General features: G+C 57.6%; 1 protein-coding gene across 8 annotated transcripts in view; it reads right to left on the reverse strand.

Annotated features, from left to right (window-relative positions):
* The window catches only part of TPM2 (tropomyosin 2), a 29645-nt gene extending 18043 nt beyond the window's left edge, over positions 1 to 11602 (reverse strand). For 4 of the 8 annotated variants that reach the window (XM_032800977.2, XM_032800975.2, XM_032800978.2 and 1 more), the window contains exons 1-2: positions 11413 to 11602; positions 9297 to 9422 (exon numbers count right to left, since the gene is read on the reverse strand). In XM_032800977.2, coding sequence (XP_032656868.1) covers positions 9297 to 9422; positions 11413 to 11526 — 240 coding nt within the window. In that variant the 5' untranslated portion in view covers positions 11527 to 11602. Of the gene's footprint in view, positions 1 to 1737; positions 2089 to 9296; positions 9423 to 11412 lie in introns of those variants that run through there. The other 4 variants (XM_032800983.2, XM_032800982.2, XM_032800981.2 and 1 more) reach the window with 3 other exon arrangements.
* Between the last annotated feature and the right edge of the window lie 2186 nt (positions 11603 to 13788).

The following is a 13788-nucleotide window of genomic DNA, read 5'->3' on the forward strand; positions in this document are numbered from 1 at the left end:
CAGCTGATCTGCCCATTGCTGTGAAGGGACAGAGCTGGCAACCAAGCCTAAGGCCATTCCCAGGGACGAGGCCTAACTGATCTGGGTTAAGCACAAGGCCCTGGATGCGATCACGTGCTGCTGGAGCTGGTCGACTCCCACCCGACTCAGGGCTGGATCAGGTAGTTACACCAGCATCCTGGGACAGCTTCCCAGACCAGATCCAGCCCAACAGGCTTTCAGAGCTGCCTGCCCCTTTCCTCCCTTAGGCAGCCCAGCCCAGCCCAGCCCAGCCCAGCCCAACACTGCCCACTGCCTGTCCCCACCCCACAGCGTAATGAGCCAGCTCACAGGGCCTCTCGAATCCCTGCTCAAGTGACTTGCTGTGACTTTTGCCAGGGAGCATACTGGGACTGTTCCTTGGGCTGTCCTGAACTCTGGGAATCCTTCTCGGGGGAGGCAGTCGACGCCGAGACCCGGTCGGGTCAGCTTGGGTTAATCAGGGTGGCACAGGCACTGCACAGCATGGGAGAAGGCAGCTCCCTTCAGCTGTACCACTGCTCCTGCACCCTCCCTACATCATGGCCAATCATCCATCCCCCACTCTCGCCAGCAATGCCTCTGGCACTTCCCTCCCCTCCTCTGCAGGAGGGCAAGGGGAAGCCACAGTGAGCCCAGAGGGAGGGAGGGATAGATGGGGACACAGCTTTGCATCTTGTGGGCCAGGACAGCAGAGGCTGCAGCTTCAGCCGGGAGCAGGAGATGTTCCCTCCCCGACAGAGAATCCACTGCACCTCCAGCCAGACCCAGAGCATGGCCACTTCTGGACTTGGGCTCTGCAACTGACGGAGGCGCACACATGGCTGCAAGGCCCAGGCCAGGAGTCAAAGCTGCCGGAATGGGCACCCAGTGCGCCAAGATGGTCAGTTGGGGCAGCAAGTGGTAGGCCTGAAACTGACGCCACGGTGATGGGGACCCCAGAAGCACCCAGGGTGCAAGAAGGGCTTCATCCCTGCTGGGGGGCACTTTCTCAGCTGGGTCTGGCCACTGTCCTTCTGAGATACAAGTGCAGCCGGTAGGTGGACTGAGAAACTGAGGCACACAGGGCCTGCTGAACCCACAGACAGCCACAGCCAGGTCAGGGGGCACATGGATGGGGCTGGGCTTTCCACAGTGCCACGAGTCTGGTGCTTGGGTCGTTCTTGGCTGTTGTGCTGCCCTGGCATCACCATAGGGACAGGCACCAGATACCCACCTACTACACCACACACCTGGGACCAGCCTGCTCTGGCCCATTACCATGGGGAAAATCCCTCCACCCCCACCTCTGTGTGACACCCAGGCCTGAACCACAGCATCAGGCCCCATCTCCCAGCTACTTCCCAGACCCCTCCCCCCAATCCCAACCTTTCCCTGGCTGCATCCCTGGCCCAGCCTGTGCCCCGCCTTCCCCAGCAGCCTACACCCTGGCCCCTCACTGGGTGCATCCCAGACCCCCAGGTGGTGGGAGGCTGAGACAGGGCCAGATGGGGTGTGAGTGCAAAGAGAAGCTCCTTAGATGGGGAGTCCAGCATCAGGCACGGAGGGTGCAAGGTGAGCCCAGCTTGGGGTGGGGCTGCCTGGGCCTGCCAGGCCCTGACATCCATGGGGAGCGGAGGGGACCTCATACCCAGGCTGGCACCCAGGCCCCTGGGGAAGTGGGGCAGGAAGGGCATTAGAAGGAGATGGCTGGGACTTTCAAGCCCTGGACCGCCTTACCCGCTCCCTGGCCTGTCTCTCAGCATCCACCTCCCTCTGCAGATGCTCTGCGCGCTCCTCTGCCTCATCTGCCACCTGCTGCAGGCTCTGGATCTTCTTCTTCACCGCATCAATGGAGGTGCTCCCAGCCATCTTCCACCCCGGGGCGTGCCCAAGGAACGAGGCCCGAGGGTGCTGCTTGGGGACCTGAGCAGGACTTGCCTGGGGCAGGGTCTGGGGCGAGCTCCAATGCAGCCTGGTTCCAACCCACTGTGTCCTGCTGGCTGTCCCTAGCCAGCTCTGTGCTCCAGCCCGAGCTCGCTGGTCGCTGGTCGGTGACAGCTCCGCTTCAGCCCTTTGTGGGACTGCCACTCCCAAGCCAGCAGGAAGAGCTCAGGATGCGAACTCTCCCCTCCCCGCCTTCATCCCCTTTCCTGCTTCTCCTCCCCCTCTCCTGCATCTCCTCCTCAGGAAACTGAGTGTCAGCGCTTGCACACTTCCCTCCTCTTAAAGAGGCAGCACCAGGCATCCAAGCTCCTTTTCCCACTGCAGCTACGGGGCTCCCCTCCCTCCCCCAGGGAACCAGCCCTCACCCTCCCCAGGCCCAGGGAGCATTGCAGTGGTGCTCTGGGTGCCCGTGTGTCCCGGGAGCCACCTGGCCTGCTTGCCTGTAGGGGTTTGCTCTGTCTCTTTCAGGTGGGGCTGAGCAGAGAGGCCCCTTTTTGCATTGCCACTGCTGTAGCCATGGGCACGGCTTCTGGACCCTACTTCTGTGCTCCATGGATCTAGGGGGCTGGGGAATTGGGAGGGCTCCTTCCTGCCCCTGGTGGGTCCTGCACACAACACTGAGTCCCTGGGGGGTGCAGAGAAGTGGCGAGAACAAAGTTTCCAATAAATGTATGTTCATGAGTCAGGGTTTGTGACGTGTAAGAGAGGAACAAAGCCCAGGTAGGGGGGGCTGGAATGAAGGCCGAGGCGCAGAACAAGGGAGCTCCGGGCAGAAGCAGCACCTCCTTCCCCTCATGCCGGAGGCTATCGCTAGTATCTTTCTGAAAGGTCTCTAGCTCGCCCACAAGTGAGGAGCTGAATGCAGGAGTCACCCAGTCAGATCTCTGGCCTGCAGGGTCCTCATGGGCCCTATGAAATCATTGCAGAACCTCCCCATCGGACCAGGGGCTCTGCCCTTAGCCATGAGAGGGGCTGCTGAGACTGCAGCCCCATTGGGGTTCTCACAGACACCTCACATCCATTTCTCTGGAGCTGTGCCCCCTCGGATGGAGCTGGCAGGCTGCAGTGTGTCCGGTCCAAGAGCCGGAGCAAGATGCATGGCTGCTCCAAACACCAGCAGAAGGGAAGGGGGTCTGGGAGTTTTAAACCCCATTTGCCCCATGTTCCAGAACTATTTCAGCATCTCTGCACAGATGGAACAACGGCGGCAGAATCCATCGACAGGCAGGAACCACAAGGCATGCAGGTGTGAACCATGCGACAGCCTGTCGCATGCCATGAATCCTAGAGCACAGCTGGGCCTTCAGGGTCAGCAGCCAGATATGAACGACTTGAGCTTCTGCTCGTGCTCAGAGCACATCTCCATGGGAAAGGGTCTCCAAGCCCCAGGGTCCTGACACCATCCATCCCATTCCTGGGATCTACAAGCCCCTCGGACAGACCTGATGATTTCATGTCTGCAGCCTCGGTCTCTACTCTGCACTGGATATAAGGAATCACACACACAACTCCCCAGTGCTCAGACACACTTGCTATCTTCATCCCTGCTTGTCCTGGAATGCAACACTGACGCTATCTGGTGTCAGGGGCAATGCCCTGGTGTCCCATGCTCTGGGACATGGTCTGATCCGTTACAAGGGGAGCCCTCAGTCCCTCCTTAATGAGCAGTGACAGACAGCAGGCAGCGCTGGCTGCACTTCACGCCTGCATTTAAAGAGCACAGCCAGCACAGGGATTCCTGAGCTCCATATGCAACAGCTGAGCCCAGCCGCTGACCCAAGGCAGCACTTGAGGGACCCCAGCAGGGCCCATGTCTCCACTGCTGAGAAGTCTGTTTTCCTTGCAGGGAACTACTGTACCCCTGCCTCGGGCTGAGCTCGGCTCATTTACCTCAGGGTACAGCCACAGAGCCTTGGCTAGCTCACGCATTGTCACCCCGGTCCTCAGCAGTGAAGGCAAGGCCTATGCAGAGCCCAGCTGCAGCACAGCCCTTTCACACCAGCCACAGGACAGGACAGGGAGTTAGGCCCCAGCTGTCAGGAATGGGGTAGGTTCAGGGGCCGGAGAGACAGTTCTTTCAGCAGTTGCTCTGCTAAGTGGCCTCTGCTCTAGCCACACCCTGGGCCGCCAGCCAGCTCCCTCCCACTGGCTCAGGGAATCACCAAATAAGAGCAAAGTCTAGACTAGGAGGTGGGCTGGGGCGGATCCTGTCACAGCCTCACAGGGAGCTTTCAGGATTACAGTCCTGGAATCCAGCACTCTCCCTCCATGCCCCAGAGACGCACATCAGCCCTGCTACTGCGGCTCCTGGCACAGCCCACTTATGGGCACCCAGACCAGCTCCTGCCTCAGGAACTGGGAAGTGTGCAGCAGCTGGGTGCCTCCCACACAGCCAGTTCCACTGCAGGTTACTGGGCTCGCAGTGTTAATTACAGAGCAGGCAGGAATAATTCCCTCCATGGCCAGAGTCACTGGGTGAGGTTCCCTGGCCCATGCTATGCAGGAGGTCAGCCTACAAAACCTATGAATCAGTGCTCCCGCCCTGCACCCACAGCGCCTTCTGCTGGGAGAGGCTGGCACTGGAGAAGCCAGGCAGCCCTGCCCCCCTCCCAGTGGCGAGCACCCCTACACTGAGCTCTGACATGCCCTGCTCTTGGGATTGGAGAAGTCAGTCCTCACTCCCGTCGCGGCGAGCACCCCTACACTGAGCTCTGACGGACCCCACTGTTGGGATTGCAAGGACCTGTGAATCCCTGAGCCTGCCACACTTAGCTTTATGCTGGAAGCTGACACCCCTTGGCAGGGTGTGTGGGACGGGGCTCACATTAACACCCGTTAGCCTGGATCCATGTTACATTAGCATGTTGCAGCCCATCCGCAAGCAAGCCGCACTCCCATCTCCAGACAGGCTTGTCAGCTCAGCATGTTCCCGTTGTCCCCAGACGAGCGCTAGAAAGGGTTCGTTATTTTAATGTATTTGTTGATATTACTACAGAGAGCAGCTGCCTCTCTATCCAGGCCCAGGGAGCTGGGAGCAGCCCTGCATGGCTCAGGTGCTCCTGTCTTGCCCTGCTAGACTCACAGGAATGGAGCATCTCCCCATCTCTGGAGGCGCTGGCTACTCTGGCTCCTGGATTCTCAGCCTGGGGTTTTATTCTCCTCCTTTCCCAGGTGCCCTCCAGCTCCTGCTGCATCGGCCTCACCAGCTCCTAGCACCGTCCTGCCCTGGGATTCACTCACTGGCAATTAGAGATCCTGGAAACAAGCTCCAGCAGCCACAGAACAGAGTCGTCCCCTGGAATGGGGCTCCCGATTGGGGTGATGGGCATGAGTGAGTGAGAGAGAACAGAGCTCCTCAGAGGCTCACAGAGAGACAGCCTTTCAGGCAGGTTTGGTCCCTGCACTTCATTGTCCTGAGCAGATGGTCTATCTCGAGCACCCATCACCGCAGGGCCTCCACCCCTCAGCTCACTCCCAGCAAGTTTTTCCCAACATTTTTTTCTATTTTTCCTTTTCTGAATGGGATCCCATTCCTGCTGGTCTCTGCCCCGCGTCCCCGAGCAATTCCCCTTCCTCCTGGGAGGTCACATCTCTCAGATATGTGGAGAGAGGTTGCAGGACTCCCCCTCGCCCCCATTGTCAAACTAGGTAGGTTTGTCCAGCCCCCCTCGAGCCTTTCTGTTACTCTTCTCAGAGTTCCCTCCAGTTTGCCAGCACTGAGCACAATATGCCAGCGGTGGACACAAATCAGAGCCACATAATGAGGGATTCATCCCCCCGGGAGCATGCACTGCACATCACACTGCCAACTACACTGCGAACTCCGCATCCACCCAGGCCTCTGACTTCCCCCAGGGCCATCTCCTTTCCACTGCAGCTCAGTTGGACCCTCAGCCATTTGCACTCCACACTAGTCCACACCACGGGGTAATCTACATGCAAATTTGCACCACTTCAGTTAAAGCAGTGCTATCCCCTCTGTGGACACTTAGGCCACATCTACACAGAAACGCCGCCCCTCCCCGCCCCCCCCCCAAAAACCCTGCGGCGGAAAATCTCAGAGCCCTGGAGCACAGCCTCTGGCTCACGGGGCTCATGCTACGGCACTCAAAATGGCAGCGTAGACGTTCCCGCTCGGCCCGAAGTTTGGGCTCCGAAACCCGGCGACGAGGGTAGCACTCAGAGCCCAGGCTCCAGCCTCAGGGGGAACAGCTACACATGCTGCGAGCCCCAGGACCCTGAGTCTGTAGGTCTGGGTTTGAGACGCGCTGTCGTAGGGCTTTATGTAGTGGAGAGTTACTTTAAAAACTGCTCTTAATCTACGCCAGGTGAACTGAAACAAGCCTGTTTGGAACCAGAGTGTCTGTGTGCTTGTCTCTTCACTAGCTTAACTAAATTAGCATTCAGAGAAGCACCAGGCCCCAGGCAGACCCATGTCCCAGAGGCCCCCTCCCACTTCTCCGCCAGAAGAACAACTGATTAATAAATTCCTAGAGTTTCAGGTCAGAAGGGTCCCCTGTGATCACCTAATCTGCCCCTCTGTGTAACCCAGGCCGGAGAACTGCCCTGCATTAATTCCTATTGGAACTACAGCAGAGCGACATCGTGTCTTGATTTAAAAACTGCCAGGAATGGAGAAGCCGCCTCGACCCTAGGTCAGCTGTTCCAATGGTTAGCGACTGTCACTGTGTGCAATCTCCATCTTAGTTCTAGTCTGAACCTGTCTCGTTTCAGCTGCCAGCCTTTGGGTCGGGTTAGATCTTTGTCTGTTAGAGCCGGACAAGCCCATTATCAAATATTCGTTACATGAGGGGATCAGGTCACCCCATAACTTTCCCTTTAAACTAAGCAGATTGAGCACCTGCAGGCAGGTTTTCCAGTCCTTTAATGCTGCACAGCCTGGCTCTGGCTTCCCAAAGCCCAGGGGAGCCTCTGCCAAGAGTCACCAGAATGAACTCTAGGCTCTGAGGAAATCAATGCCAAAACTCCCATGGATTCAATGGGCCCAGGATCTCACCCCAGAACCCCAAGGCAGCTGCCTCAGGGTAAAGAGATGCAGAGGCCAAGAGGAGCTTCTCCTTGTCTCAAGTGCCTGGCTGCAGATTTCGCCCCCAGTTATGCTGGACTCTGATGCAGGGTTTGGCTCACGCTCCAAATGGAGCAGACGTCCCAGAGCTAGAGCAGAGTAGCCAGAGCAGCCAGAGAACAGGGAGGAAGAAGCAGACTCACTCCACACGCCTTTACACCTGGAACACTCGCTGAGAACGGGGCCACTAGGCCACCCCCCTGCAGCCCTCCCAGAGAACTAGCACCAGTGCCTGGCCTGCACGGACTGTTCCAGCCGGTGCTGGCTCGAGTGACAGGAGTAGGTGCAGGGCACTTGAGCGCTGGGATTGTAAGCTCCTCGAGGCAAGGTCCGCCTCCCTGTATGTTTATGCAGAGCCCCGCACAGTGGGGCCCTGATCCTGACTAGGAGCTGTACTGGACTGTCAATACGTTTGCGGGATGGGAGGGTCCTGAACTCAACCAGGGTGTTTTGCTGCCCCGGGGAGTGGGGGAGGGGACGTATCACAGTCCCACAGCCTTGTCCTTGTCTGGACTCCCCTGTCCTTGGTGGCTACCTCAGAGATTTCACACATCTCCCCCATTTAGCTCCATAGACCAGCTGGGATTGAATTTTTGCTCTTGATCCTAAAAAGCTTGGCCCTCCCCCCACTGGCTGTGCTCCAGATGGCTCCCTTCAGCTTCTCCTCCACTTCTCCGGGGTGGTTTTCATCAAACAAGGGCTGGCTATGGAAAGGAGAATTTATTTATAGGGTGTCAAATACCCTGGGTGGCACAGTGGGTCACTACACCCCATTCCACTCCCTGGAGCAGCCGGGAGCTGCACACAGCTGTTCCTCACTGTGCCCTGCCCGGACACAGCGTCTTCCCCAAGGCAGGAGCTGCTGTCTCAGGAGAGAGAGAAAACCGCTCCAGGCCTGTCCTTCCGAGGTTCCTGGAGCTCATGGAGGAAAAGGATTTCCCCAAGCACAGCTACAACCTCCTTCCTTCCAGCCAGCCAGCGACCCTCCTGCCTCCCCCAGCCTCCCTGGCCCAGGGTTTCTTTCAGACGCACAGACACCTGCTGTGCCTGCTCCCTCCTCTTGGCTCCCTGCTCTCCTTGGCTTTTCCAGAACAGGCTAACAAGCACCCTGGAATTTCTCTTGATGTCTGAATGTTATGGGAGGCCAACGAACTGGTCTGTGCCCAGCAGATACCAATGGCCCATTTGAAGATACGCAGTATTGGCTGGTGCGGTGACAGCTCCAGTCCTGGCAGGGCCCTATCACTACTAGAGAGGTGGGTCCAGTCCGCTGAAACAGCAGAGCTGCTCTGGGGCCTGCAGAGCTCCAAGAGTGTCTAGTGTTGTCAGCAAAGCCCTCCATCCAAGAGCAAACTCCAAACAGCTTCTCACCTCCCGCAGGTCAGAGCTCACTACCTCCCCTCAAACTGCATCCCCTTCCCCCTCCTGACTGTGCCCTTTCCTCCCTATCGCCCGCCAGACTGTGCCCCAAACTGTCTCCTCGTTCTCCGTCGTGGCCGGACTGCACCTCAACCTGTCTCCCCATCCTCTGTCAGACTGCACCCCAACCTGTCTCCCCGTCCTCCATCGCCGGACTGCACCTCAACCTATCTCCCCGTCCTCCATCACTCGCCAGACTCCACTTCAAACTGTCTCTCCGTCCTCCATTGCCCGCCAGACTGCCCCCCAAACTGTCTCCCCATCCTCCGTTGCCCGCCAGACTGCACCCCAACCTGTCTCCCCGTCCTCCGTCTCCCCGTCCTCCGTTGCCACTGGACTGCACCCCAAACTGTCTCCCCATCCTCCGTTGCCCGCCAGACTGCACCCCAACCTGTCTCCCCGTCCTCCGTCTCCCCGTCCTCCATCGCCACTGGACTGAACCTCAACCTGTCTCCCCGTCCTCCGTCGCCTGCCAGATTGCTCCTCAAACTGTCTCCCTGTCCTCCATCGCCACCGGACTGCACCTCAAACTGTCTCCCCGTCCTCCATTGCCCGACAGACTGCACCCACCCTCGCCTCCTCCCTCAGCAGACTACACACCCTTGCCCCATTCCTCCCATTGGGCTGCACCTCCCAATCCAGGGGTCAGGCCCCTATTGTCCATCTTATAGTGTTTAGTGCAGCTTAGTGTAAGTGTCCCAAGTGATGGGATTTCGACTGCTTCCACCAGGAGAGGTTTCCCAATGAGGCTCCCACCCTTTAATCCCCCAGTGACAGGGCCCCCACCCCTCCCACATGAGATGCTTCTCCCGTCTCATGGGGAGAGGGGCTGGCAGTGGGTACGTACATCTGCTGCCTTCTTCTCCGCCTGCTCCAGCTTCTCCTGGGCCTCTTTGACAGACTCGGAGTACTTATCCACCTCATCCTCAGTGCCCTTCAGCTTTTTCTGCAGGGCCTGCTGCTCCTCCTCCAGCTGGGAAGGGAGATCAGAACGGGGGGTTAGGGGCCTGGACAGAGGTTCGGCAGGAGCCACGCAGCATGCTAGGTAACAGGCAAGCGGCAAGGCGAACTTGGGGGGTGTCCCAGAGTGGCTGGCCCAGGACTGGCGCAGACACAGAGTTTGGTTCCTGGAACTCGAGGCCAGTGGGACAGTGCTGGGCAGAGTCTCCAGAGATGGTGGCTCCCAGGAAAGGCTCCTTGGGCTTCCAAGGACCAGGGGAGCCCAGGGAAGCCTCTCCCCGATCCTGAGCACAGCTGTGGGAGAGTTATGTTCTTGCCCCACATTTCTGGTGAACCCGCTGCGTGGAGGGGAGAACCCCAGGCTCAGCCTGAGATTCTGGCTCCATCCCAAGGGCCTGAGCTGCTGAGACAGCCAGTGTCCAAGGGGGGTGGAGCAGAGACAGTCCCTACCCCAGTGCGTGAATGAGCGGGAGGGGGGGCCAGGATGCCTGTTTGCAATGAGCCCCCTACAAGTCTAGCTCCAGGAGGGGCCAATGTGGTACCTGGTCAGGGGATGGAACTGGGGGTCCCTGGAGTGGTCCCCAACAGTGTGCAGAGACCCCCACACTTGGTCCTCACCCTATCAATAGGGGTCTAAGGGGGAGGTGCCCTGAGGGATGGGGGTATCGGTCCTCTCCTTGCTTAATGTCACTGGATGGGGATACTGGGCAGGGTTAATCCAAGCGGGGCGGGGGGGGGGCGGGCAGCGGGCTGCACTAGAACTAGAAGGGGCCACTGCTGTGTAGAGGGCTCCATCATGAGAAGGGGGATGTTCCTGAGTGTGTGCATGGGGCCTTCCCTGGGACTTATAGGCACGCCATGCCCACCACAGATTGCCCCCCAAGAGGGACCAGGATGGCTGTACAGGGTCTTAGGGTACGGTGCTGGGGAGCTGGAGGTACTGACACCGCGGGAGTGTTATGACCATGGCCTGGGGACTTGGGAGGGGAGCTCACTCTAACGAGTATACTGGCAGAGTGTCTGATCGTGTAGAGGGCTCCCAGCTCTACGGGTAGTTATAAGTCCCACGTGTAAACTTGTTGGGCCGAGATTCTACTCGCGGGGTCGCATGTGCTCTATGCGTAGCGCTCGGACTGGAGGGCCACCGCGGCGGTCGGGCGTGGCAGGTTGCGTCAGAGAGGCAGCAACTCTGAGCCACCTCGTCCGCGCCGCTCGCCGCCTCCCTCCTCCTCGGCTCACCTTTGGGTCGGAACCCAAGCGCGATCAAAGGACGTGAGCCGCTAAGGAGACTAGGTGCAATGGGAGGGTCGGCGACACCCTCTGTGCAGGTTCGACGAGGTTCCTAGGGACTGAGAATGCGGGGGCCAACGCTGGCTATCAGGGCTAGCCTCCTCTCCGCCTGGGGAACACTATCGTGAGGCGCCGGACAAGGGGAGCTGCCCTCTGGGATACTCATTTGGTCACGGGTCGGGGCGCTGAGCGGGTCCATCCTGAACCGTACTCGGTGGGACAGCTGCAAGGTGCATTCCGACACCACCCCCGCCCCACCACCTGAATTGCAGCGTAATCCTCACAGCAGAAACTGCACTCGCTACTGTTCCGCCTCCGCACTGCTACGATCCGCGGTCGATCGCGTTTCCTTGGTCGCTTCACAACAAAAGAACACTCTCTGCATACTTCTTCTTAGAGGGCATACACATGGCTGCGCGCGGCGGCAGAGAGAGCCCGGCTGGGAGCCGGGGATGACAAAGGGGACTGGATAGCGCGGGACTCTGGGGCCTCAGGGGGGCACAAGGAGGACTGCCTAGGATCTTGGGGGGGGCCTCTGGGCAGGGGGCGGCTTCCTGGGGACTTGGAGGGGGGCGCTGGCAAGGGGCTTCCTGGGAACTGGGGGGCGCCGGCAGGGGACTGCCTGGGAACTTGGGGGGGGGCGCTGGGCGGGGGGGCTTCCTGGGTACTCGGGTGGGCGCTGGCAGGGGGCTTCCGGACACCCCCCGCCCCACCTGCTTGCAGCGATCCTCCGCCTGCTTCTTGTCCGCCTCCGCCTGCTCGGCGCGGTCGATCGCGTTCTCCTTGTCCAGCTTCAGCATCTGCATCTTCTTCTTGATGGCATCCATGGCTGCGGCGCGGGGCGGAGACCGGGCTGGGAGCGGGGCTGAGCGGGGCTGGAGCGGGCTCTGGGGCCCGGGCGCCGCCGCCGCGCCTAAAAGCCGGGGAGGGGACGGGAGGAGCCGCGGGACCCGGACCCTCCCCCGCCGCCGCCGAGCACCTTTTAGGGACAGGCTCGCGAGCCGAGCCGCAGGGAGGGGCGGGATCGGCAAGCAGCCGCAGCACCCCAGGAGGGACCGGCCCGGCTGCGCCCCCAGGGACCTGGAACCGGAGACACCCCCCTGCGCCCTCACCCCAGGGACCCCACTCCTACTGCACTCCCAGAGAGACCCCACGCCCCTGTGCTCCCCTGAGAGACCCCAACTCCAGAGAATCACACTGCACTGCCAGAGCCCCCACCCCATTGCTCCCGCAGTGAGAGCCCCAACCCCACTGAGTCACATTGATCTCCCCAGAGACCCCCAATCGCCTTCTCCAGAGGGACCCCCATCCCCAGAGACTCTCGCTGCTACCCCCAGAGATTTCCACTGCCCACATACACCGCAAACTAGTTAAACACAAATCAAAAGGAAAAGTCACAAGAATGAAATGCCTGGAAGCTGCTTGGAAACTTTTAAAACCTCACATAAATAAAATGCCACTGTGGCTAAACAACAGAGCAAAAGAGGCAGTTAAAGGCAAAAAGGCAACTTTTAAAAATTGGAAGTCAAATCCTGCTGAGGGAAATAGAAAGGAGCATAAAGTCTGGCAAATGAGGTATAATTAGGCAGGCAATAAATAGAGCAACTAGCAAAAGACACAAAAAAAACTAACAGCAAAATGTTTTTAATTACCTCAGGAGCAGGAAGCTGCCAAACAATCAGTGGGGCCACTGAATAGTGGAGATGCCAAAGAACACTCACAGAAGACAAGGCTGTTGTGGAGAAGTGAAATGAATTATTTGCATTAGTCTTCATTGCAAAGGATGTGAACCATACTTTTAGGTGATAAATCTGAGGAACTGCTCCAGATTGAGATGTCAGTAAAGGTGGTTTTGGAACAAATTGATAAATTAAACAGTAATAAATCACCAGGACCAGATGGGATTCATAGAAGAGTTCTGAAGGAACTAAAATATGAAATTGCAGAACTAAGAACTGTGGTATGTAACCTTATCATTTAAATCAGCCTCGGTACCAGATGATTGGAAAATAGCTAATGTGATGCCAATTTTTTAAAAAGGTTCCAGAGAGGATCCTGGTAATTACAGGCCAGTAACCCTAACCTCAATACTGGGCAAATCGTTTGAAACTATAGTAAAGAATAGAATAGTTAGACACATAGATCAGCATGATTTGTTGGGGAAGCGTCAACACAGCTTTTGAAAAGGGAAATCATGCCTCGCCAAACTATTTGAATTCTTTCAGGGGGTCAACAAACATGTGGACAAGGGGGATCAAGTGGATATAATGTACTTAGATTTTCAGAAAGCCTTTGACAAGGTCCCTCATCAAAGGCTCTTAAGCAAAGGAAGCTGTCATGGGATAAGAGGGAAGGTCCTCTCATGGATCAGTAACTGGTTAAGACAGGAAATAAAGGGTAAATGGTCAGGTTTCAGAATGGAGAGAGGTAAATAGTGGCGTCCCCCAGGGGTCTGTATTGGGACCAGTCCTATTCAACATATTCATAAATGGTCTTGAAAAAAGGATAAACAGTGAGGTGACAAAGTTTGCAGATGACACAACAACTACTCAAGATAGTTAAGTCAAGGCTAAATCACAGAATCTTAGAATATCAGGGTTGGAAGAGACCTCAGGCGTTCATCTAGTCCAACCCCCTGCTCAAAGCAGGATCAACACCAACTAAATCATCCAAGCCACTCATTTCACCACCATCCCATTCCACTGCCTCCCTAGGGAACCCATTCCAGTGCTTCACCACCCTCCTAGTGAAATACTGTTAGCTAATATCTAGGGTGACCAAATGTCCCAATTTTATAGGGACCGTCCCAATTTTGGGGTCTTTTTCTTATATAGGCTCCTATTACCCCCTACCCCATCCCAATTTTTCACACTTGCTGTCTAGTCACCCTACTAATATCCAACCTAGACCTCCCCCACTGCAACTTGAGACCATTACTCCTTGTTCTGTCATCTGCCACAACTGAGAACAGCTTAGCTGTATCCTCTGTGGACCCCCCCCCCCCCGATATGATATCAGCTTTCTTAAATAGGTCTTGACGCTCATTCTATCACCACTGAGCGTGCCCTTCCTCTCCACCACAGTGTGTA

This window comes from Chelonoidis abingdonii, chromosome 6 (assembly GCF_003597395.2).
Source record: "Chelonoidis abingdonii isolate Lonesome George chromosome 6, CheloAbing_2.0, whole genome shotgun sequence".
NCBI lineage: Eukaryota > Metazoa > Chordata > Testudines > Testudinidae > Chelonoidis > Chelonoidis abingdonii.